The sequence below is a fragment of the Zonotrichia leucophrys genome, chromosome 5 (genome assembly GCF_028769735.1).
Source record: "Zonotrichia leucophrys gambelii isolate GWCS_2022_RI chromosome 5, RI_Zleu_2.0, whole genome shotgun sequence".
Lineage (NCBI taxonomy): Eukaryota > Metazoa > Chordata > Aves > Passeriformes > Passerellidae > Zonotrichia > Zonotrichia leucophrys.
In genome coordinates, this window is record NC_088175.1 from 5,912,573 (window position 1) to 5,938,542 (window position 25,970).

A 25,970-nucleotide genomic window follows, 5' to 3' on the forward strand; every position below is an offset into this window, starting at 1 on the left:
AAAGATAAGGAGCAAACAGGAAAAAAGTACCATATGCCCAGGTTTCCTTTTATGGATAAGAAAATAATTTCATGCTTGTGAGCAATACTGTAAATATACTTAGGGAAGAATATCTATGAATAACAAAAACAAAGAGTCTGTTTGCCTTCCCCAAGAAAAACAACATAGTCAGAGCTCATCACAGCAACAGCATACTGGCACCTTCAGAAAAAGCTGATCAGGAGGAACGTAAAAATATTCAAAAAATTTAATTAAACCAAGCAATTTTTCTCAGCACTACAGCCTTGACAAGAACATTTTGCAGCAGTAGCTGCTGCTTCTCCTCATGGGTGACTTTGAAACATGGAAAAGAAAAGAAGCCTTCACTCCTCGAGTTTTATTTTGCTATGAACAAGTGCAGTTAACAGAATGGTAGAGAGTCTTGCAGTTTTCCAACACAAGAATTTTGAGGAAAGTTTTTGATGGTTGTTTAAGATCTTAACACTGAAGATTTTCTTTAGCTTCAGCACAGTTAGAACTTCCTTAGAGAAATAAAAAAAGGAGATCTGCCAACTGAAGTTAGAAATGCTTCCAAATGCTCACAATTATTCTGTAAACTACTCCTACTGCAATTTGTGATAATCCTATTGTGCCTTGTTTTTAACTCTCTAAGGATGGAAAATGTTTTTTGTTTGGCAGCTTATAAGCAACACATTGCTTGCAGTGTGTATCAACTAAACTAGACAAAAAAAAAAAAAAGCTGTTCTAGGTTAATATCTCCATTACTGTGAAAGGCTCCAGTGCCACAGTTTTCCAACAATTTCAGTAATTGTGCAAGAGCATTCAGCACATACACTTTGGGCTCTGCACCACTTGCTGTCAATATAAAACTGCACTAAGGCCACAGGGACTGTTTGCAGGACATTGCCCATGCATGTCATAAACAAGACCACAGGAATAAAAACTGGGTTTTGGGCTTATATTTTATCTGCTACAAAAACTGCCAATAGCTACTCTAGCACCAACTGTTAGAAGTTCCTAATTGCAGTAAATTTTACTGCTTGCTAGAGTTTAGAAATTAATTCCACTCTCTCCAATGTTTACAACCTGTCAAGATGCATTTCATGAAATATCAAGACCAGCTGATTCACATGTCCAAACTACTCCTGAATGAAGAGTTCCTTTCAGAGATGTTTACTAAGTTAACAGATAACCTTAGCCCATCATGACACTTCCACAATATTTTCACAAACCATTGATTTCCTATCCTGTATTTCAAGTCTCTTACCCTTTCCTTCATCATTTTCTGCTTTCTATCTACAGTCAACTAAATGTTAAAAGAATCCACTGTTGAAGTCTCATTTGCTGCTCTAAATGTGCTGTTTTGCCACTTTAGTAATTTTACTAGTCAATGGTCTTTTTTTCTTTTCCCTAATAAAATGAAATCCAGTTTTTGAACTGAGTCTCACATTTTCTAATCTTCCTCTGTCCAACCTCAACTTCTACCACTACCCAGCCACTGCCTCATGAATTCCACATATTTTATTTTGGGTTTTAAGTCCTCTTTGTGACTCTTGCAATTTACATCTGTCAGCATCCAAAGCTGCTCCTGTAGCTGGAACCATCTCACACTCCTCAGTTACCAGAGGACCTTCCAAGCCCTCAGGATTCACCCTCTTTCTTAGTTTCCACCACTTATTCTTCCAGCTCAACTAAACCATTAAAAACAGAGAAACTGATTACCAGCTCTGGAAATGTGGAAATTTTTATTATCTGGAAAAAGACTTTTCCTCATTTCTCCACAATAACCCTACCTGCTACCTGATGTATATTTTGGAAATTTACATTTAATTTTAAAAAAGAGAAAAAAAGAAAGCTTGACAGGGGTTTTTCTTCCTACACACAAAAAAAACATAGGAGGAATTACTTCTTGTCACGTACTAAGTTAAATTTGAAAATTCTGCTGTTAGGTAAAGGCTAAAATAAAATTAATAAAATTTATATACAATCTCTAACTGCAAAGTAATTAAAAAAATAAGATTTTGTTCTCTATAACCCATTAACCCTGTACAATCAAAACAAAGGAACATTTATCAATGAACTATAATTTCTTGACATTGCACACAAATTAGTTTCATCTTCAGCTGTTTACAGACTAACAAAACACTTCCATTGATTGTGTAAAAACATGTAAGTGAAAACTCAAAACCATACTTTTATTAAAAATACTACTAATATTAGGGAATTTTATCTACACTAACCAAATGTACAAGGGACTAGAACATCTCCCATATGCCTATACATTCAAAACATCTGCACAAATGCCACAATTCTCTGCTTTTGAGCCTGAAGTCTTTAATATCCCTCTAACAACAGCTGTGTATCACATGTAGTCTGTAACAGCTTTAGGATTAATTGTTATCTGTTTTTCCTACCTCATTAATCAAAGGCAAACAGCAGATATAATCTATTTTCTCAGGCAGATTTTGGAAGTGGATGCATGTGTTCAGTGTGTGTCAGCCACAGTTATTCTGAAGTACACAACAGTCACACAGGGCAAAGCAGCTGGTGCTGAGCAGCTGTCCTGCAGAGATAGAGTGGAGAAAAATTCCACATCAAAAACAATCACCAGAGTCCCTCCTTCTCAACTCTCAGACTTCACAGTTTCTTCAATACTGCATTCAAGGTCATGCTTTGAAAAATAGCTTTTAATTTTTTTTTCCCCCTGGTCTTAGGAATAAGGCTCAATGCTGCCTAACAGAGACAGCTAAAGTGAGAGATAATCCTGTGCTTCAGCAGACAGGCAGTGCCCAAAGGTTCAGTGCCAGGATATGCCACAGACTGACTGCAGGAAACTAAAGCTGTCACTGCATCTCTCTGAGCCCAAGGGTCCTGTTTGTACTAGAGGGACAACAGCCCCATTTTAAAAAAATCTTTGACATTAAAACTTACATTTAAGTTCTTCAGAGCACAGACAAACTCCCATATGACCGCAGCTAAACACAACAGTCTCTGTTCTCAGCTAGATCCTGCCAGCTAAAGAGAAAAGCAGTTTTCCTTTCTCATCCTTCTCCCACATGCAGCCCCAGAGCAGGCAAACCCTCTGTCACATCTCCAGAGCTTTGCACAGCACAGTGCTGCAGAGCAGAGCACACAAACACACACCCTGCCAAAGGACCTCTGCTTCACGTGCCCTGCACACAGGTCATGGTTACCTGGTTAACTCACACTTGGCTTTACACAATTCATTACATGTTGCATTTTCACCTTGTGAGAAACAGAGCTCACTCTCTGAAATTTTAAAAGTTTAATAAGGGATAAAAGGGACAATATCCAGCACTGGAGTGTGTGGCAATATGCCAAAAACACACAATTAGCTTAAAACAGTGTTCTTATATACTGTTACATTACAGGGGATAAATAAATACTCCTAAGAATTTACGTATATTCAAACATTCCTGCGAGTTTAGGAACTCTTTTGCTTGGCTTTAACCTTTAACTTGTCTGCATGCCATCTTGTAGATTAAATCAATATATTTTATTTCTTCTTGAGGCTCCATTCTGTTGTTTTGACACTTCCTAATAACCAGAGGGTCAGTAGCAAACTTTTTCTCTTGGTGTCCTGGTTCTTGTCACTGTTATCTTATCATTCAGGTAAGATGGTCCACAAATGTGAGAAACCACATAGCTATTTCACACCATTATCTGAGCTAGTTACACAAATAAAAGCATTTTAACATTACATAGTTTTTACTTTAATATTATGCTAAGACCTAAGATATATATTGATCACACTATTTTTTTATAAGCTATACGGTACATATATAAATTGACAGGTTATACCAAAAAAGCAGTTAAAAGGAATTACCAATTGTACTATATCAGAATCTTTATGATCAATAACTTGCAAAAGCAAATATATAAATGCAAAAGCCAATAACTACATTTGCCATTTATAACATGGCTCAAACTAGGTTTGTTTTTCTTCCTCTGTGACATAATAAAAAATAAATAACAAAACAAAGAATCTAGATGAATGATGCGGAAAGGGTAGAAAAGGGGAACCTACAATCACTGCACATCCTTATAGAGATGGGAAAATTCAGCTGATGGTCTTGTGACACCCTATGAAACCTTCACAGAATCCTGGAATGGTTTGGGTTAGAAAGGACCCTAAAGACCATCCAGCTCCAAGCCTCCTGCCATGGGCAGGGACACCTTCCACCAGCCCAGGCTGCCCTGAGCTCCCTCCAAGCTCGCCATGAACACTTCCAAGGATGGAGCACCCACAGCTTCTCAGCGCAACCCGTTTCAGCGCCTCGCTACTGTCACAGTGAAGAATTTATTCCTAGTATATAACATAAACCTGCTCTTCTTTGACTGTGAAGCCATTCCCGCTTGTCTTAACCCCCCCTCCTCAACTTAAACATATTTTATTGAAACACACACAGATGTTTCAAACCTCTCCTTCCCACCAGGTGCCTTCCCGCACCGGTGCGGCTGCAGCCCCTGCCAGAGGGGGACAGAGCCCGTGGCTCCCGGCCGGACACTCATGGGGCTGCCTCGCCTCCCCGCCGGCTTTACCTCGGCTTATGCCGGATTTACCGCCCAGACACAGAACCCCGGCAAGGGGAGGGCGACGCAGCCGCCCCGGGTAACGCAGCCCCTCCGGGTAACGCAGCCCCTCCGGGTAACGCAGCCGCCCCGGGTAACGCAGCCGCCGAGCCCCCTCATCGAGCGCTGCCCGGGAGCGCCGCCCGCAACAGGCGCCCGCAGGCGGCAGGCCCCGCTGGCGGCGACCGGGGAGGGGAGCGGGACCGGGCCGGCCCTGAGGGGTCCCCCCGGCTCCGCGGGGACGCGGCTGCACTCACCGCTCCGGGGCGCGGGCTGCGGCTCAGGGAGGGCGGCAGGGAGCGGCGGCGCCGGGCCCCGAGGCGGCGGAGCGGCGGCGGCCCCGGTGCCTGCGCCGCTCGGGGGCCGGGCTGGGCGGGGCCGGACGTGAGGAAACTTCCGCGGGCGGCGGGGTCGCCATGGCGGGTGAGTGAGGGGGGAGCCGCAGGGAGCGAACGAACGCGGGAGTAGCAGGGGGCAGCCAGAGGCGGGGTCCTGGAATTTCTCAGCAAACTAACGAGGTTTAAAGGGCCCGTGGTGCTCTGCCCGCCTGCCGGGCTGCTGCTGTCACACCCCGGGCTGCACCGTGTCCAGCACCTCGCTCGTGTGGAGTGGGAGGCTCCCTATGTGTTTTACCAGTTCTCTGTATAAATATCTAAAGAGTGGGTGGGTGGGTGTCAAGAGAATTGAGCCGGGCTCTTCTCAGTGGTGCCAGCGAACAGGACAAGAGGTAATGGGCAGAAACTGATGCACAGGAACGATAAACATGAGGGAGAACTTCACTGTGCAGTGACGGAGCCCTGGAACAGATGAGCCAGAGAGGTTGTGGAGTCTCCATCCCTGCAGAACCGTCTGGATGCAATCCTGTGCCGTGTGCTCTGGGATGGCCCTGCTTGAGTAGGGGGATTGGACCAGCTGTGACCCACTGGGGCCACTCACAACCTGACCCATTCTATGATTTTGTGTGGACTTTTTCGATGTGATGAACTCTTTTCAGGCATCTCTGTGGATAAAAGTTGAAGCCAGCAAACATTCAGGCAGGGCGTTTGGCTTGGCTTTGAGCCCTGCTTTGGCTGCCAGGGCAGGGCCTGAGGTGCAAAGGTGGTGCTGCTTTGTGTGATCATAGGAGGAGCAGAGGGCTCTTACATCTGTCTGCCCTCCAAGGGGACACCATGAAACGAGGGCTTTGTGCCCAGCAGTAAAGCACCCACCACCTTCAGCAGGACTCAGCCTTTCCCCAGACTCTTGGAGCTCCTATGTTGCTGTGAATTAATTCTGACATTCATGGCATGAGCACTGCACACATGCCGTTGCTGCCATGATTTCTCTCTGTCGGGCACTGCATTAGCATCTGACTGTCATTTGATGTCAGAAGACTGCTAGATCTGCCAGCACTACAAAGCCACTGCTGTCTGCTGCAACTGCACAGCTCAGAATGTGCTTCACTTGTTTAATAACGTGGTTTTCTTGCAAATAGCAAGAGATGAGGAATTAGATTTCATGACCGAAGACAGTTAGTGTAAATTCCATTTTACTTTAATCAATATTTACCAGTAAATCAGGAAGTCCTTCACACAAATAGCTGCTGGACACTGGTTTGTTTCTGTATGCTTTAAATGGCTTCAATATCTTAATTTTCTCATACAGCAAAAAGTCCTCCTGATAGTACTCCAAGAAGGCCTGTTTTATCTGTCAGTGCAAGAAAAATTAAAGATAATGCAGCAGACTGGCATAATTTAATGATGAAATGGGAGAGACTGAATGATAATGGATTTACTACAGCAAACAAAATAGTCAACATGAGGATCAGTGAGCAGTAAGTATGCTAATGCACACGAATAAAGATAGCATAAAGATTGCTTTTATTGAGAGATTAATGTTCTTTCTTCACTAGAAAGTTCTTTTGGGGGATGGGAAAAGAGCATGTCACAGTGGATAAGCTAGCTCTTAGATCAAACTCTGCAGTTGCATTTCTTTGGTTACATAAATTATTTACATTCAAAAAATGTCTCATAGTAATGATATTTGCAAGAAATGGGAAATGTTTATTTTACATAGTCAAATGTAACATATTTTAAATACTTACATAATGTACCAAGTTAAAAATGAGTTCTATAAATCTCAGCCCATGTGAGTTTCCTTATTGTCTTGCATGTTTTACAGTGAGGCATAAAAAGCTCAAGTCAAAATTGGAGAAGATTTTAAGGAAGAATCAATGATTTTTACAGATAAAAAGTTTTAATGGTGGCAACTTAAAACCAACAAGGAATCCACAAAAATACCACACCACAACCACCATTAAAAAAAAAAAAAAACCACACAGAAAAACTGAAAAAACCCCACTTTGGTAGAGCTTTTATTTTCATGCTGTAATGAGAAACCTTAACTAACAGGGCTGTGAGCAGCTTCTCCAGATCCCTGACAGCTGAGGAGGGTTTGTCTGACAGGGTTCTGACAGGTACAAGCTGAGCAATATTTTGCTGTAATGGTGCCAGATGTTGCTTCTGCTCTTTAGCAGCTCTCTCTCTCCAGTCTGAGTTTTCAGCTGGTGTGAGTCTGCCAGACAGGGCAGGTGTCTGCACACTGGCTGCTCTGGGGTCACACATAAATGGCTTGCCTTAGATTTGCACAAAGGGTTTGTGGGGAGGCTCCAGATTGTCCTGTGGAGCAGCTGAAGCCTGGGCATACCTTGTTGGTGATGGGAGAACAACCTCCAGCACAGGGGCAAGGGAAAGAGGGAAAAAGTGTTATCTTCACACCTGCAAATGTTTGTTCAAGCACATGTTTTAAGGTACAGTAGTTCTGTTTTTCTCTGAAGATTATGCTACTAACCCCATTTGCCCACATGGCCAGCTATGCTTTGTGCTATTTTTATGTAGGAATTCTCATGAACAGCCTGTGAGTAAGAGAATTTCTAGGATCAGACCACAAGGATTTTAAATCTGCACTGCTCAAGTAAACCTATGTGTAGTTCTTTATGCTGCCTCATGTTTCTGTTTTAGATTTCAGGACAACAAACTGGAGATAGCATGTGATAACAGTGCCACAGAACCTGAAAAGCCAACCCTAAAATACAATGAAGAGCTGGACAATTGCTGTGCAGAATTACTTCAGACCTTAAAGCAAATGGTAATACTCATTTTTCAGACTTAGTAAATATGAATCAATTCCAAGCATGCTCAAATAACAAGGAAAGGTCCTGAAGTATCTATTGTAGGCAGAAAATTGGGATTTTCATTCATAGTTCTTTGGCTTCAAATCTAAATGACTAAAATCCAGAGTGCACCATGGATTTGGTTGATGGGTAAATTTCAAAGTTGGTTTTACATCTTCTGTCAGCTTATAGTTCTACTCCCCCTTTTGTAAAGTGATGTGGAAACAAAGCATACAAAGAATGCATTCCAAAGCTGCACCTGTTTTCTGTTTCTCATCCTGGATATTCCCTCTGTTCAGAACAAAAGAAACAGCAAAGCATAAAGCAGTGCTCTACCTGCCACCAATTCCTTGCAGCTGCCTTTGATCAGACATAATGCAGTCACATTTTAGCCTTCCTGCCTGCATTTGCTGTGCAGATCTCCATCTCTGGAGAGTGGAGTAAGATAATTATGTAACCCAACATTTTTCTGGATACCTTGCTAGGAATTAATGTCACCTGTCAGTTTGACAGGAAGCAAACATTTTTTTCTGCCAGATACCATAATTTAAAATTCTTATTAAAAATAACTTTTACAGTCTTTTGCCAAAGTGGAGGCCCATTAAAAGAATGGTAGATCTATTTTTTTTATAGCCAGGATACAGACCTGCAGTGTTTAGAAAAAGCAGGAAACTGGCTAGATTTCCCTCCGATTTTTTTCTGTGGGGAAAATGTTTGGGGATATTTTTTTTTTTCCTTCATGTACTCTTGTATTCAGACTACAAATTGATTAAGTTTTTACTCTTCCTGAGGAACAAGAGTCTAAGCAGTCAGTGTTAGATTGGATACTAAACATAGCTACTATGATCTAATTTATTTTTCATTCCTTAGGAGTTTATACAAGCTTACAGGTTCATGGATGTATCTGTGTTTTAGCTGCTTGATGTAAAGATACTGCCTGCAAGCTTCATTTTGGTGTAAATATTCACACCCAAATGCACAAAGTCAGATGGACATGAAGGAAGTGGATGGAATTCCCTATTTCTTGAAGCAAGCTGTTAGATCACCCTAGATATATTGTCAGTAGCAGCTTGAGCTGCTTTTCTCACCTGCTGCTGATCTTTTGAAGTTAAAGTCATCTTGATATGGTAATGTACAAAAAGATCTTGAGAGGGCTTGTGCTGTACTGGTGTGATGTTTTTCCCCACTGCTAAATTGCTATAGGAAAACTAAGGCGGTGAAAAAGTGAGAGGGCTTTAGTATATTTCTACATGTGGGAAACAAAAGAATGTCCAAAACAGAGTCCTTATCTGCAGTGTTCAAAATTTCTGTGTATTTCATATTAAGTCTTTATATAGATTCCAGTTTTGATTCCTGTCTGGAGTTAAAAAAATGCAAGTTAGAAATGTCAATATTAAATAGCCTGAATAAATAGTGTGTTGTCAAAAAATGCTGAAGATCATGGTAGCCTAATATTCCTGAGATATTCATTAATGTTCCATGTTCATCATTTTCAGACAAAAATACAGATGAAAATGGAAAAGCTTACTTCAACTACTAAAGCAATCTGTGACTTGGAAACATTCCACCATGGAGCTGGGAATTGCAAGGCTCCCTTCTTTCATACATGGCCCACATCATACTTCTGTAAGTAAAATATTGATTATCTTAGCTAATTACATTGTGTCATCAGTGTCATCCAATTTATGACTGAAAAATAAGCCCTCTTATCTGGATGTCTTGCCTGAGAGGGAGAGAGTGCTGTCTCCTTTACAATTGACTAATCAATAAACACAGGAATGCATCACTTGGTGTAGGGTTACTGCTGATGACTGCCAAGCATTGTCTGCCATGCAACAATCACAGCTTAGAACTAAATTTGTCAGCAGCTGGCAGTGTCCAAGCTGCAACAGCCACATCCTCTGCAGGCAGAGGTGCATTTGCAGCTTGCTGGTGTTAAGCTGCAGGCTTAACTACTTGACTTGTTTCTTGACATTGAAATTAAACCCTTGAATGCAAAAGCAAGCTGTACCTCAGTTAATTCTCAAGCAGCCAAAGAAAAATACCTCTGATCTCAGTGTCAATCAAGACAAGTAAAGAAATATTACACTCTATTGTTAATATTAATTCTTTTAGCATTCACTTGATGGCAAAAGGTACTGCCTCCCAGCTGGTATTACCCCAGTTTTAAAACTGTCTGAATTCAAGAGAAGTCTGATTGCATGCAAACCAACTGCCTTCTTTGTGAAAATCATACTTCTGTGAAGCTCTGCCTCTTAATTCACTACCACAGTTTAGCAGGAATCTTAATGTATCAGTTTCTGCCAGCCTCAAAGAATAAGAATGACAAAGACAACTGCTGTCAAAACACCCATTGTGACTGAATCATTTAGTGATGCTGTCTACTCCATGAAAGACTAAATCCTTCTGAAGGCAGTTATAGTTCAGGCTAAGGTAGAAGCACAAGATCAGTCTCTCTTTAAAAATACTTTGTGTGATTATTTTTTTAGGAATTCAAACAATGAAAGATTACAGATGAATTTTAATCTCCCTACCAGTTTCACTAACATAACTAGTAACAGTTTTTACAATAAATGCTTCAGTTTTGGTCTGTTGGGGGTTTTTTACTGTTGTTTTTCACTATTGGTATTACTTATTGCTGATCATGCATTGCTGAAGTGCTTCAGAGCATGTGAGGGCATCCTTAAGATTAGCTAAAATCAAGAACTACTCTAAATGTGAAGCTTGTTCTATAGGATAGCATTATCAAATTTTAAAATCAAATTTCAGTTATTTGAGGAATAAACGGATTATTTTACAGTGGGTCCTGAGAACCAATACCGCTGCTTATTCTATAGTTAAATATGGGCTCATGTCAAAATCAGAAGTGTGTAAAATACATCCCAAAGCTGAGGAAATTGTTTAGCAGTTTATATTCTAATGTAAAAACATCATTAATGCTGTTAAAAAGAAGATAGCTGCATTTGGGGCATAGCTTATGTAAGGTAGGGTTTTTTAATGATCCACGTATTACAAGTATAATTTAGCTTTTGAATTGCTGAAATGTTCTGCTCAATGTGCTTGGGTTTTTCAATCCATTTCAGATGAGGTTTGTCTGAAGCTGTCTGAAATGTACAAGAAGGAGCTACAACTCAAGCAAACAATTGTACAAGACATTGCTCATTCTGCTGACCAGGATCTGATGATGGTGTATTTATCCTCGTGGCTGTACCAGCCTTACATTGACAACAGCAGCATGCTGCTGCTCGAAGCCATGCTGCTGGAAACAGGACACAGGCAGTGCTAGAATTCCAGAGGTTACATGGCTGCCTTCTAGGGATGCTAATATGAAACTGAACTGGCATGTTGCAAGGCTTACCAAGTAAGTTGATTTTTTGTAAAACTTATTAAAAATATTTTTCTCTATTCATATTCCTTACTTTGTCTCAGCTGATACTCCTTATTCTGTGTGGGACAATCTCGTTTTGGTTGTTTTTATCTATTTTAAGGGCAACACAGAGGCTACAGGTAGGAAGCTAAGTCCTCTATAGTCAGAAAGAGGTAAGCTCTGCTTGGCAATCTGGGGGATTCAATGCATTTAGAATCTACAGCAAAAAATGTTACTTCCTCCCAAGTCTGGACACCCTAAAATACCTACATGGTCCCTTCTGCCACAGAAATTCAGCACTTCTTGAACTTCCATGGTTTTGGGGGTTTTTTGCATGAATTAACAGGGCAAATGTTTTTGTACTTGATTTATAAGTGGAGGAAAGCACAAAAAGAAGAATCCAAAAGGATCCACGTAGTTTGGTATGTGATTTTGAAATGCTGCTGCAGACAATAGTACAAATTCTGGTTTGGTTTTGATTCTGGTGTTGTTGTGTACTTCACTCTCAAAGAGTGATCCAAGCTTGAACCAGCACCCAGGGAAGGTTTAGTACAACTCAGCATTCTACAGTCATTCTATAATAAGGTCTTGTCCCTTTTAATTAATTTTAATTTTTTTTTTTTGGTAGGAGATGTTTCATGAAAGCATCTGTGAATAAAACAAAACCTGCTTTAGTCAAGGCTGTATCCCATCTTGTTTGCTCCCTGTCATAGGGCTCAGTGAGTTTTTCCTTGGGTTACTGGTACTGATGTCAAGTGGTTTTGGTGTGAAGGTGTGTCTGTCCCTCTGTACTGATAGGAAAAGCAAGGTCACTTACCTCATTAGCCCCAAGCTGAAACCTTGGGGTTAGTAAGGGAAATTCATCAGTTTCCTGCAGTAACAGGACAGACAGACATGAATTAAAAAGTTTTCTTGAAAAGTTGTTCTGTTAACAATGAGGTTGTTTCTGGCAGCTAGTAAGAGTTCTATTCTAAGCCCACAATTCCAGCATCTAAAAAGAAATTCTGCTGCAGCTCAAGGAGAATAAAGTTAGGAACAGCTTTGTTGGCTTTTGTTATTTTTTCAGTGGAAGTGTTCCACTTAGTTTAACAGCCACCTTAATTCATCTGAGTTGGGCCAGACCTGTGTCACTATGGAAACATCTCAGTACTTCAGAAATATTTTCCAAGGAGAAAAGATTGATTCACATATAGAACTGTTCTTTTAAGATGAGAGTAGGTGTATTATATTTCCCAGCATGTGCAAATTGATAGGGAAGGCAAAATTGAAGCAAGTTTTCATTTTCTCCACAGGTGGAAATTGTGGTTTGCTCTCATTTCTTAAGAGGAAAAAAGCTCTTCAGGAAGGGGTTTTCATATTCACAGACCCTCTTGCTTATTGACTGTTGTTGGGCATTGGAAGATTACTGCAAAATCATTGCAGAGATGTTTTGTCATTCTAGCTCTAAGCAGTTGATTGCTATATTTGTAGCTCTCAAATATAATTATTAGAGTCAGTACAAAAGAGTATCATAAGGAATTGCTCACTGCAATGAAAGACTTTGAAAGACCAGCAGAACTTTGCTTTGTATGTTACCTTCACTTTCAAGGTAGGTTTGTATCCTCTGGCAATTACCACCTCCTAAAAAAAGAGGGGAAAAAACCCAAAACAAACAGTAACTCATTAATAACTCATTAATGTATCTTTCACAACTACTCATAAAAGGCAACGTTTTGGATAATCAAATTCATCTTCTAATTAAGCAACCACAAAAAAACCCCACCAAACAAAAAAGCCTAACCCAACTATGTTTAAAGGGACATAGCAGAGCAGTTTATTTAATCTGTAAATGGTCTTCTGTTTAGATTCAATTTTCATGTTTTTCTTTGTGGTAACAATACCATGAAAAAAAAAAAATCAGTGTTCATACTCAATTTAAGAAGAATTCTCCTGTCCTTGGCAGATTTGTCTAATTGTCCCAGTAGTTGCATCTATTCAGCAATGAGGTGACAAATACATTTTAAGGATGTTACCACTTTTCAGTAATGTCTGCTCATTTAATGCTGTTCTTTTTCACCTGCTAAACTTCTTGAAAGAAAAGACAGTGCCCTGGACAAGATGCTGGTAGGAGGTCTCTACAAAAATATAATCTGATCCAAGGATCATATTGAAAGTATGACAGAAATTCAAGTAATTTGCCAAGTTTTCTCCCTGCCTAGAGCAACAGTCCCTTTGTATTATGATTAAACAGTACAAGGTAGCATGGAGTTACTGCAAAGGTTCAAGTGTAGAAGTCATAAAGGATGCATCATCTGAAAGGGGGAAAAAAAAGTGTAATACCACTCTGACAAAAATAGGCCATGACAGACTAAAGCAAAAAAAGAATTTGGTACCTCATTAAGGAAACTTATATCACTACTTATGCATTTTCCCATTTATGTCTATGTAACAGCAATTTTTAAAGGTGTGGCTGAACATTAGACAAGCAACTCAAACACATTTCCAACTGTTCAGTACAAATCAGATCTTTTGAGGCTATTTTTGTCTCAACTCAGTGAGTGCTTATTTCAGTAAGGATCAGCTAGGCTGTCACATTGTTCCCAGAATGCACAAGTTTGTGGATTATACTTAAACCTGCTCGTTTTTCCAGGCAGATTAATGTGCATCAAGTCTAGATGCTAATGAATATTCAAGATAGCTTTTAAAAAGCACAATAACAGTGTTCTGTAATCTCAGTGGCACAGAAAATGCACATTTTTAATATAGCTTTTATTTTACCCATATACAGCTTGCCAGGACACAGCACATCACTGCTGCACAGCAGTACAACTTACTGCACTTTGAGATGGCTAGAGAGAAAAGGAATTACGTAACAAAAGGGAACAGTGCAAGTTTTAGGGTTGACAAGATTTCCACTTTCCACCCATCCCCAACATATAAAGCAAATAGAACAATGTTAATTCTAGAATTTTTGGTTGCAATGCTGCTAAATTTATATAAACATAAGTTATAAAAAGTACAGGGCATAGAAACAGTTTACAAATAAGTTAAATTTCAATTATCTCAGTATTCACATTAGAAAAATATACATTTTATAATCAGTCTTTTCCAGAAGAAAGCTTATAGGGTTTTCTAATTTATGGCTCCAATTCACTTTGAGAGAGCAAAATATCTTCACTTTGGCCACCTGCTTCCATTGCCAGTAGTGCTTCCACTGTTTCCAAAGGTATCCCTTGGGGTGTGCGGATGTGCATTGTAGTACCATTGGAATCAGTGACAATGACGATGCCTTCTGCCTGAGACAAAACAGCAGTGTCTGGATGAGACAAGATAAGCCCATCTGAAGTCTGAATAAAAATCTGTTCGTGTCCCTGAGACAAAAAATCATGGCTCTCATCAGAAATCTCAAAAGCTACAGTTTCATCTACAGTAACTGTATTTGCCAGCTCCTGTGCTTCCTCTGTCCCACAAGAATATTCACTGTGGTGTTTGAAAGCGTTTTCCTGGTTCCCTTGAGCAGACAGGGAGGCTCCCTGGCCAGGGTTCTGCTGTGACTCAGCCTGAGCACTCTGGGGGTAGTTTATTGGCACAACGTTTGTTGAAAACACCTTCTCAAGTTCCTGTATCTCATCAGTCACATCAGCATTATGGAGCTGCTCAGAATGTTCTTTAATTGCAAAATTCGGGTTTTCTTCTTGCAGCTGATGATATTTTGGAGTGTGACCATTTTCTGCACTCGTTGTTAGGCCAGTGCTCTGCCTGGCCCCTGGCTGCTCCATCAGGGAGCTGTGGAGCTCAGGAGCTGCCCCTGCCCTGCTCCCGCTCCCAAAGCGCGCCTGGAGCGGCCCGGCCGAGCCTCCTGCTCCCACAGGCAGCACCGCCCCGGGGTGCAGCAGGGATCCTTCACCTGCCAGGCCTGCTCCCTGCAGCCCTGCAGCCTGGGGATACTCCATCCTCATTCCCACAGTCTGGGAGAAGGTACCTGAATTTGCACCATCGATTCCAGCTCCTGAGTCAGCAAGTGAGTTATGTTCCTCTGCTGTCTGTAACGTACTTCCAGTTGTACAGCAGGTGATATGCCTGTCTTCTGAAAGCAGGATTTCTCCATTTAATGGATTAAAACCTGAAAAGGGGGAAGAAGTATTATTTTGTTGGGCAATCTAATATTGCATGCCAAAAAACCTATATTTCAGCAATAGTTTTGGAGGAAAAGCTAGATTACTTCCCTGCTTTGCTTCCCCCAAATTAGCAAACCTGAAGCACCTTACAGGAGTTTCATAGAACTTCCCAATGAGAAATTCATTATAAATTATAAATATACAAATATAAAATCATAAATATATATTAAAATTATAAATATAAAAATAATATTTAAATTTCCTTATTTTTGAATAGTGATAGTTTATCAAGTATTTCTATATTAAGAGATCTTAGAGGCAGCATTTTCCTGTTCATCCTGAAAACAACCTGAGCTCAAAGGCAAACTCAATTTTGTTCCATCTGTCATGCAGCCAGTAATATTAAAAGATAAAGACTTTACCAGGCACAAACTTGTCAGCTGCTCACCCTCATCACTTTTAGTAAGTTGGTGGAAGCATTTAAACTTGTTTAAATTTCTATTCCTAATCAAGCTCATCCTGGACTCAGACATGTCATCAGGTTGCTACATTGTGGTTGTTTGACAATTAGCTGTGCTAAGAGCCCCAGCAGCACTTTTGTCCTGTGCCAGAAAAGGTAAAAACCACAAGGAATGCAGTGTTCTACCAGTTACTTGACCTGGACCTGACCAGGATCCCAAGCCCTGAAAGTAGCTGGACAATAACTACTAAGCTGCAGTAGTATGAGCTGTCAGACTTTATTATTAAAGCTCAAAATGAACAAGTAAGTTGGTTTGGTTTTGGATTCTTTTTGTTATGAAAGATACCACTGCACAAAGAAGGAGACTTAACACTGCAGAGAGGACTATTTTTAACATTTTGCACTGTAGACTAGCAAACACCCTACTAGCAGGTGCAAGCAAAATGTAATTTTAAAAACTCCTAGTCCAGAAGAAAATCATAGTGCAGCAAGAAGTAAGCATGGTCATGCAGAGAGCCTTTCAGAGAAAGAAAATCTAATGGAGGGAAACAAAAATAACCATTGACTGAAAGGCATACAAAGGGCAAATACAAAGGCACTTAGAGCAACACCAAAACAAAGTATTTACAAAGTGGATGGTACTGATAGACATATCTTACTAGAGATTTACCTCCCTTTCACTGTTACCCTGCTAATCTGAAGGGCAGCAGGATGCAACATAAGAAGGAATATACAGAAAGGCAGCCACCTGAAGACTCTGGTGCCAAATGGTGCCTCAGTTCCAATACAAGATGTATTCCAATGATTGATACAGGACAGCCTATACCTGCTCTCCCTTTCCCCAAAGTTCCACAAAGCTCTGGTAATTCTGCTGTTGTAGCTGGCAGGGGCCAAGAGGAAGGATGTGCACTGTGCTTCTTCTTCCTCTGCTCTCCCACAGCTGACACAAAGGCTGTGCACTCAGAGGGACAGGACAGACAGGGAGCACACAGCAGAGGACACTACTATGCTCATAAATAGTATCAATAACTGATTATCATGCATCCAGCACTGAGCTACTGCTGTCTGCATCCTCTGTAACTTTTCCCTCCTCATGAGGCCTTTCCAGTTAAACAGCTGCTTTTGAAGGACCTGGGAAGCAAGTTAAGAGATGAAACTGGAAGACAAAAACCACAGTAGCTTGAAGAACAAAGATTTGTTCAGCTCCTCCATGAACAGAACTGGAAAATCTGAAGTTACCATCTTTTCCAAACAGTGTACACAAACTCCCTTCTTTCACTTCATCTTGAGTGGCATAAGCATTGTTCACATTTTCTGTTACATCTTCTAACTTGGTCCTTTTGGCTGGTGGCAGCAGTTCTTCCCCTGAGCTCTGTCAATACAAGAGATGATTAACTGCAGCCTGTAACAGCTGACAAAAAAAAAATACTGGAAAAGATAACTGTGGGAACATCATGGCAGTGAACTGATGATCCTTGAAAACAGGATTTACACTAAGTGTCTTCCTAAGAGGTAAGGATTTAAACATGGCCCTCACACTTCACCAAAACTCCAAGGGGACAAAACACAGCTCTCTGCTACAGCTATAAACAGACTGAAGCTCATCAACTGACTTGCCAAAAAAAAAATAACCTGTTTTCATGCCCCTCTCTCCAATTAGCACAGCAATGAGCAGTGTCTGAACCTGCTGTAGGTTAGGCCATGTCCTCTAACACAGGCTGGAATCTGTGGAGCCCCCAGTTACCAGCACCTCAATTAAGTTCTTTTGTCCTCGTATCAAAGACCTGTGAGTCTGATACTCTGTCCTGAATGCTACCAAGTGTCTTCCCAAAGCCCATACCTACTGTGCTACTTCATATGCCCTGCTATGATACCACAGCAAAGACTACTTTCACAAAAGCCTTACTTTAACATGACTCAGATAATATAGCATGATTTTCTAAGGAATAATTATGTATTTTTTAAAGTTTTAATTGGTCTTAGATTCACTGTTAATTTTCACAAAGGTGTTCCATACCTCAGCTGACCGTTTTTGTCCCAGTACATCCACAGGCACTTGCTCACTGACAATTTTAATTACACATTGTGAATAAGGGTCTGCACCTTGCATCTTCTGTTCTCCAGTGAGTATTTCTGTGATTCCTAGAGATTCAGCAACCTTCAGAAACAGATTTAAGGAAAAAAGTAAAAGTTAGCCTCTCAGATCTGAATACATACATGCTGAAATACAGATTAGTTTTCTTAAAACTGAACTAGAGCTACATCATGTCTAGCCTGACAATCACCTCAGCTCAATGCAAGTATTTAGACTCCAATGTTTTCTACCAGCCTTCACACTGACACATGAACATGACCTTCATCTGAAGGTGATTGTTAACAGGCAAACTTGAAAGAATTATGGTTATATATAGAATCCAGAGACAGTTACTCAAAGAGGTGTTTAATAAGGATTATTGAGGCTCTCCACCATATAAAAAACATTAAAGGTCTTCTGTTTAGAGTATCTCTGCTTAGTTAAGGATTTTCCCCCCTCCTCACATTCCATTCTTGTGCTTCATCCTCACACAGATGTGCTACCATCCAGCTTCTCAAGGCCAGGTTGTTTTGGGGTTTGGTTTGGTCTTCTTCTTTTTTAAGAGCATCATTCTATTTTAAGAATGCACATGAACACAGAAGAGAAGCAAGAAAGAGGTTTCATCTGTCTTTCTAGACACAGCTCCATAAACAGTGAATCTGGAGTCAATAATAATAGTTTGCAATTTTATTAATGTAGTCACTACTTTTCATGTTTGTTAATGTGACTGTGAACTGCATAGATGCATTCAGTTTGCCCTCATTTTGCAATGAAATTACCTCTTGAAATCAAGGTCACTAATTTTAAATATAGAACCCCCCCTTCCTGATCAAACATCCACTGACATAAACTAGAATTGAAGTTTTATTATGGATTTCTTTTTCTTCTTGCTAAGTTGTTGGACTTCTCACAATAATGCCTATTTTTGCTAATTAAAAATCTTGTTGTTTTCAAATAAATTTACCTGCACGAGAAAATTAATTATCACAGAAAATTAAAAATGCAAGGCATCTCACAGAAAACAAGCAAACAAACCAACCAATCATAGTTCCAGAGTGCTTTATTACCTTAGCATCTTTTATTTCAACAGGCTGTTGGCAATTCACAGAATCAGAATTACTGAGGTGATCATAAGCCATTTTCTTTACCATGTTATGCAAATCTTCAAACTCCCTGTACACATCTGGAAAGTAAGCTTTGGCTGGATGTCCTTTTTCCACCTGGGAATAAGAGAGGAATAAAAAAGGGCTTGTTTCTCCCTCCCCTATGCTTTAAAAAAAAGATTAAATTAACATCTGTCAATTTTGTTGCGTTCAACATTTTAAAATAGAAACGTTTAAGTCAAAAGACTCTGGAATTTTCAAAATGCCACTGAACCAGGCAGCAAAAAGCAAGGCTTTGAGTTGAGACCTACCACAGTTTTGCCTGTGTAAGACTGAAGTGATGTGTGGAACATCTACATGCTGCACAATATTAATTTAGGAAATTCAATTATGTCTGTCTGTAAAGGAATCTTTTTACGTGTACTAATGGACATATCCCTAAAATAATTTAATATTTTTACATAAAAACTCACCTTCATCAAGAGGAATTCATACACTGTAACAAGCTTTGTAAGACGTGGGAGAGCCAGCTCCATTAAATCTTCATTATCACATTGTTGTATTAGCTGTCAAAAGCCAGAATGAGATTATTAGGAAAAAGCAGCCCACACATGATGCACCCCATTTTCAGAACATAAAATATCACTACTTTTTTTTTTGAAAGATATGCTGTATGTTTAGGCAGCTTTAAGAACAGATGTAAACTAACTCCAAAAAGGGGTAAGTTACAAAAACTCAGAATAGGTTTTACTACTCATGTACGGACAAAACTCAGTCCCACAAATGTTTCCAATTCATAGAAAGAACAGCAACCTCAGTAGCTTTAGTGGCCATAAAGGATCTGTAACACACAGAAACCAAAGAACAAGTTGTGTTACTTGGATTTTAACCCCCATTCTATCCTCCCCCAAGACCTCTGTGGGTTTGTTTTGATGTTTTTGGGTTCTTTTCATTATTATGTCTTTTACTGTGTTGGAGGAGATACTAGTAGTAGCTAGTAACTTTCCTTCTCCAGAAAAAGGGTAGCAAGAATTTATCTACATGTCAGAAGGCCCTTTCCAAACCCAGTTCCCATTTTCCTTTTTCCAGTTTTCTGCTGGAAGTATTTTTTTCTTAAAAGACAATGTTTTCTTCTTAGAAGCCATCTGAGGCTTTCATCTTGTCCATACATGAGGATGTAAAAAAAAAAAAAATTTTTTAAATTATTCATCGAAAATAAATTATAAAAAAAAAAAGGGTGGGGGAAATCGGGGTGGGGTAAAAACACTTGCAAAGTAATTGCAGAAGAGAGCCATACCTCTTTTAACCTAGCTTTTCTTCTGAATACATTGTGTTCTGCTGACACACTACTAAGTGACTTTGAAGGGGACTGACCAGGTCTGCTAAGCCTTCCAGAGCACCTGGACCTTCCACCCAGCCTGGGCCGACCACGTCGCTTTGGTCGTCGGGGTCTTCCAGGTCCTTGTGGGGTCACAGGTCCCCGGCGTCCTGAACTGCTTTCATTTGGTTGTTCTGCCAGCAAGTGGCTGCTTTCCTCACACTCTGAAGCCTTAATTAAAAGGAAAAGTCTTTATTCACCATTTTAAACAGTTTTGAGGAAGACAGTTTTAAAATTAAGTTTGCATCCATGCAAATAATAAATAGCATATTTTAAAAAATGCATAGCTGGATACAAGCATAACTTGCAAAGAAAGTTGTGGAATAAATCCAACACATGGCTACTTCTGCATCACATGTATGCCATTATATGCAAAGTTAGCATTTTTGAACTACAAGATGTCATACAAAAGAAAAAGATTAAATAAACATAATGAAAGAGGTGGTTTAAGTGGGTTAAATACATTTAATATTTTAGAAGTAAAATATATCCTCTTTAAATAAAGAGGTTGTAGAAATAAAATTTAATTGGCAGTAAAACATAGTCAAAGAATAATTTGGGTTTCATTGTAACTATGTCAAAGCATGAAGACTATAAGAAAGACAAAAACTGACACCATGAAGAGTGACAAGCCCAGTAATTAAATTCCAAATGTACTGCCCAGTTACACATTTCAAAATCCTGTCTTCCCTAGGAACACAGCTAGGAAGCAGCTTCTGTTATAAGATCATAGAGAAAGTCAAAGTGCCTTTTATATGTTTAACTTATGATGATCATTTCAGTGTAAAACTCTTTAACTGTTCAAAGCAGTGACTTCTTACTTAAGCATCTTCCCCTTCCAAGATAGAATTTCTAAGAATGTTCCAGCATCTTTCAAGAAATTAGTTTATAATAGTACTGAGTTACATCAGGCTTCTTTGCATAATCTGTACATTTGCATCCCAGCGTTCAGTAACTCCCTACTATTCTACTGATTAGGAAAGCTCTATAAATGGCAAATTTATGTCAGTTCTATCCAGGGATTAAATTACTAAATTAGTTCTAAATTTGACACAGGATTAGGGGTTGAGCATGGGGATCTTGATTGGCTTCCTGTCTGTATCAAACTACAATAATTCAGAGAGCAGACTTCAGTAGTCTGCAATTTTCTTTTTCCAGAGATGATAACTGAGTGCAGAGGATGAGGGAAGGTTTGTTTGCTGTAAATTTTCACTTTCCTGAGAACAACTTCACTATTACAAAGACAAGTAATAAACATGACACCACTACATCTAAACAAGTACTTTATCCTAACCAGCAACTGCATCAGCTGCAAAATGTTGAGAGTGATTTCAATATTAAAAGAGAAACTTTTCTTTGAAGTGACCAGCCTAGAAAATCACAGGAAAAAATTTGCAGCTGAGGCAGCTTCTACCCTAGAGGGTGGAATTTCACCAGTGTTTGGTGTGCAGTGTTTCAATGCCTCACTTTGAAAACCTGCTCTAGGAAAAGCTGCAGTTCACTGTTGTGTTCCAAATAAGAGATTTTTCTGTGATGACATTATTTCAGCAACAGAAAATGAGAGCAGATGATGTGTTGCTGTCATGCTAAAGGCTGTAACTGAACAACAGTGTTCTTATCCAAATGCAGAGAAGAATGTCATTTATGGAGACAAGGTGAAAACCATATGTCAGAAACACAGTAAGAAATGAACACTCAGTGAACATTTAGTTGTATGTGTCTGTGCAAGAGTGCTATTGCTGCAGCACTGCAAGAGACAATTTGATTTTTAAAGGACTTCAACGGGAAATTTGCCTAATGTAGTCTATCAGTGGATATTTCTGAGCAGTACAAGACTGTGCAGCTACAGAACTGCCATTCTACTTTCCACAGAATTGACAGATTTTTTAAGTAACGCTTTACCTGTTCTCCAGCCTTTGAATCAACAGTTTCTTCCAGACTGGTAGCTAGTGCTTTTTCATGACTTAAAGTGACAGCAATTGAATCCAAATGTGCTGGACTCATCATTTCCTCTTCCACAAATATACTTCCATTAGGCTTATCTAGAGGTATTTTCTGAGGTGAAGGCTCTAGCTGCCCATGGTCTGGGTTAAGTTTATAATGTCTTGCTAATCCTCCTTTTCCTATGTAAGATTTTTCACAAGTCTGACATTTAAATGTCTTGGGTTTCAGATTATAATTTGAAGAACTGAATAATGCATCCTTTCCCTTCACCTTTCCTTCTTCATCATCTTCTATACTCAGCTCAGAGTAGTCATCAGAATCAGACTGATGACCATCAGCCAAATCCTCCATTTTAATGAATTTATAATCTTTAGCTTTGTATTTGGGGGGGCGTGAAATCCGTCCAGAACGAGTTTTCACCTTCAAGGATTTCTTTAACTTGTCATCCTTTTGCTTTTTTTCAAGGCTTGGTGTACTTGCTGAACTGGCTGCAGCCATGGTAGGTTTTGGAGACCTTGAAGCTGATGCTGTGGCACAAGAAGCCCTCTGTCCATTCACCATCTTGGATGGGGGAATCTTGTCCCCGGACACTGCCCCGTGAGATGGGAAAGGCCTCTGCATAAGCAGCTGAACTGGAGACTCAGAAGAACTATGCAGGAGTAGCTGCTGCTGCTCAGTTCCTGAAACAGGCTGTATCCTAATTATCTGGGGATTAATAATGCCAACTCCTGGTATGCTGGATTTCCTACCAACTGGCTGACTCAGCGTTATAGTTTTGGACTGGATTGGTGCCAATGATGTCATTGGCCCTTCAGTTTCCTTCATCTGTCCTGGCTGAACTTGGACACAAATGGCTTCCAGCTGCTTTTGCGGAAAAAAGGAAGAGTTGCAATTACACAAATACAGTATTAATAAATAAGTACAATACTTATTGAGATAATACACACATTCCCTTAAAGCAAAGCATGAAGAAACCGCTGCACATCATTAACTTCCCATCTTAATGCATCAAAGCAGATTCCCTTCCTTCAAGCTATGGGTTTTCCTGCACATTTTCTGCTGTGACTGCAGTTCAACTAAAGCATGTAAAGTTTGCTCTGAGGCCATGTCACAGCTTTGTTTCCTGCTAGCAGGGCTGTCTGGAGTAGCAGAGTCAATGCCATCACTAAGGCACGTTCATAACCTTCAGCAAACCCCACACGGGAAAACTACAGTCTGCTACATGACACAGGCCAAATACCCAGTCCAGCACATCCTATAATGTGTGTTCAGTTCACAAAAACTTAGTGGAGATGATTCACAGAATCAGATGCTACTGTTTATCTCCCTCACAGTTTCCCTGCCTCATCCAAATTTCTGCTTCAGTTCAATCACTTCACAACCTACACCCCAAAGGTGGGTTGGAAGCCCAGGGACCTGCAAGAGGCATCCAGTAACTTCCTGTGCATCACCACTTAACCACTACCCAACAGTTCTTCTGAGCTGTTCTTGGCTGCACGTGTTGTCAGACTGAAATACTGACCACAGCAGCTATTAGCTACATTCAAACACGAATTTTCCTAAACCACATTGAAAGCTGTGCCTTTCAGCTGCGGGAGCGGAGTCTACACCCGAGGGCAGGTGTGACTGACGAGAACGACAAAAAAAAAAAAAAAAGAAATTATTAGAAAGGATTAAACCCGCGGGAGCCGTGGCTTTCATCACCCACGGAGCGCCGCAGCCTCCCTCCCCCCAGCCCCGGGGTTACCTTGTGCGGGAGGAGGCGGGCGGCGGCCGCGGCCCTGCCCTGCTGCAGGGCGACCTGCTGGGCCACGCTCTGCAGCTGCCGGGCGGCGTTCTGCATGATGCCGCCCGCGGGGCAGGGCTGCGGCGGGGGCGCCGCCGGCTTCAGCTGCTCCTGGGCCTTGCTCACTTGCTCGATGACCCGCCGGAGCTCCGCGGGGGCCAGCGGCGCGGCGGCGGGACGGGCCGGCGGGGTTGGCCCCGGGCTCTCCAGCAGCCGCTCCAGCAGCCGCCGCTGCTCGCCGTCGCTCAGCCCCGCGCCCTCCGCCGCGCTCCCGTCCGCCCGCAGGTACAGCACGGTGCCGCTCGCCGCCGCCCCCACGCCGGCTTCCAGGGCGGCCAAGCTCTGCACCAGCTCCTCCGTCACCGCCAGCAGCTCCGCGCCGCTGCCGCTGCCGCCGCCCTCCTCTCGCCCCGCCGCCCCGCCGGGGGGTGCCCCGCGGGTCCCGGGGGGCTCGTCCTCAGCGGGCGGAGGGGGCGGCAGTGCCCCGGCGCCCCCCGCCCCGGGAGCCGCCATCTTGGCAGGCGCGGGCGGGCGGGCGCCGCATCGGCGGCTGCCCCCGGCGGTGTCGGCAGCGCGGGCGATGCGCGGGGCACCGGCGGCGGGGCCAATGGCGCCCCCGGCAGCGCCCGCCGCGCCCCCCGGGGCGGGGCCGCCCGGCGCCGACGGCGGCTCGCGCGGGCTAAACCGGCGGAGGTGCGCCCGCAGCTCCTGGCCCCGGTGGGGCTGGACGCGGGACCCGCGGGCGGAGTTACCGTGAGTTGGGTTTGCCCGCGGTTCGCGCTGAGTCTGTACCGAGTCTCAGTACAAGAGGGACATGGAGCTCCTGGAGCGGGTACAGTGGAGGGCAGTGGGAGATAGCTGAGGGACCGGAGCGTCTGTGCCTCTGTCTCACGAGGAAAGGATGAGGGGGTCGCGCCTTTCCAGTCTCGAGCAGAGACGGCTCAGAGGTCACCTTGTGTCTGTGAACAAGTATCTAAAGGGCCTTGTACCAAAAGAATGGATCCACGCTCTTCTCGGAGGTGCCGACTTCTGGGATACGAGACAACTGATGCACAGAAAGTTCCACCTGAACATGCGGAAGAACTGAACTGTGCGGGTTTCCGAGCACTGGAACAGGTTGCTCAGAGATTGTGGAGTCTCCGTACACTGGAGATATCCCAGAACGGTCTGGGCGCAATCCTGTGCCATGTGCTCTAGGGCAAGTCTGCTTTAGCAGTGACGTTTGGACGAGTTGCGGTCTCCTCCTAATTCCGTGGATGTGTGCTCCGTTTCGGGCGGCGGAGCGGGTGCCACGCGGGAAGGACAGCCCACACGGCAGAAAAGAGCCCGAAGGGTCACCCGAGCCCGCTGTAGCCAACCCAGAATTCTGCCGGGGCCGGCCGGGCTCCATCAGCCGCAGGCGCGCAATGAAGCTCGGTCCGTGCCCTGGGCGCTCGACCCCGCACAGAGAGACAGACAGACACACACACACCCCCCAAGTTCCCGGCCGTGCCCTTGTGCAAAGATCACGCCGCGTCTCAGCACAACCGTGTGAGGTGGGTGGGAATCGCAGAAAGAAAAAGGGAATCCCTGTGGCCCGTACGGGGATCGAACCCGCGACCTTGGCGTTATTAGCACCACGCTCTAACCAACTGAGCTAACCGGCCACTTGCAAATGGGGCCGCCGCTGGGAGTAATAAAGACAATCCTATGCCAATGTTCCACCTTTCACTAGGAGCGGCGATGGCGACGGACTGGGCGAGGAATCTCCCCGTCCCCAAGAGCACCGGACCTGGGCCTGCGCGTATGGAAATACACGCTTATCTCCTCAGCAACACCAAAAGCAAAAACTTTTCCCTGCCTATGGAGAGATGCAGCGCCTGGTAGGGAACAACCGTAACGCGGAATCGGGGACAACTTCGCCTCTAAGTCAACAGGCTAATACTTCTTCAAGTTTACTAAGATATGATTACAGTTTCTTTTAATTAAAATATTTGAACATTCTTAAAAAGCATCTACTATTCTGTTCAACACGCTA

General features: G+C 42.2%; 3 protein-coding genes and 1 non-coding gene across 10 annotated transcripts in view; 1 reads left to right on the plus strand and 3 right to left on the minus strand.

The window, feature by feature from the left end:
• Window positions 1-4,958, minus strand: part of TECPR2 (tectonin beta-propeller repeat containing 2) — a 43,584-nt gene extending 38,626 nt beyond the window's left edge. For 2 of the 4 annotated variants that reach the window (XM_064716024.1, XM_064716025.1), the window contains exons 1-2: window positions 4,851-4,947; window positions 2,415-2,563 (exon numbers count right to left, since the gene is read on the minus strand). The gene's annotated coding sequence lies outside the window, so the exon portion shown is untranslated. Of the gene's footprint in view, window positions 1-2,414; window positions 2,564-4,850 lie in introns of all 4 variants that reach the window. The other 2 variants (XM_064716027.1, XM_064716026.1) reach the window with 2 other exon arrangements.
• Window positions 4,953-23,261, plus strand: CINP (cyclin dependent kinase 2 interacting protein). 3 transcript variants are annotated; one of them, XM_064716030.1, is made up of 6 exons: window positions 4,953-5,016; window positions 6,238-6,406; window positions 7,593-7,719; window positions 9,241-9,370; window positions 10,828-11,105; window positions 22,633-23,261. In XM_064716030.1, the coding sequence occupies exons 1-5, from the start codon at window positions 5,010-5,012 to the stop codon at window positions 11,028-11,030; spliced, it is 636 nt and encodes a 211-aa protein (XP_064572100.1). In that variant the 5' UTR covers window positions 4,953-5,009; the 3' UTR covers window positions 11,031-11,105; window positions 22,633-23,261. The 3 variants fall into 3 exon arrangements, with proteins under 3 accessions (XP_064572100.1, XP_064572101.1, XP_064572103.1); XM_064716031.1 differs by lacking the exon at window positions 22,633-23,261 and adding an exon at window positions 14,792-14,907; XM_064716033.1 differs by lacking the exon at window positions 22,633-23,261 and adding an exon at window positions 12,404-12,675.
• On the minus strand, window positions 13,841-24,534 carry ZNF839 (zinc finger protein 839). Of its 2 annotated transcripts, none has more exons than XM_064716029.1 (8): window positions 23,915-24,534; window positions 22,126-23,028; window positions 20,143-20,394; window positions 19,319-19,411; window positions 18,810-18,962; window positions 17,686-17,826; window positions 16,908-17,040; window positions 13,841-15,213 (listed from the first exon to the last, which is right to left on the minus strand). In XM_064716029.1, exons 1-8 carry the CDS (start codon window positions 24,464-24,466, stop codon window positions 14,228-14,230), a joined length of 3,213 nt encoding a protein of 1,070 aa, XP_064572099.1. In that variant the 5' UTR covers window positions 24,467-24,534; the 3' UTR covers window positions 13,841-14,227. The 2 variants fall into 2 exon arrangements, with proteins under 2 accessions (XP_064572099.1, XP_064572098.1); XM_064716028.1 differs by having other exon boundaries at window positions 22,126-23,031.
• Window positions 24,535-25,525: 991 nt separating this feature from the next.
• On the minus strand, window positions 25,526-25,599 carry TRNAI-AAU (transfer RNA isoleucine (anticodon AAU)). The gene has a single exon. It is a non-coding gene; the product is annotated as a tRNA-Ile (tRNA).
• Window positions 25,600-25,970: the final 371 nt, after the last annotated feature.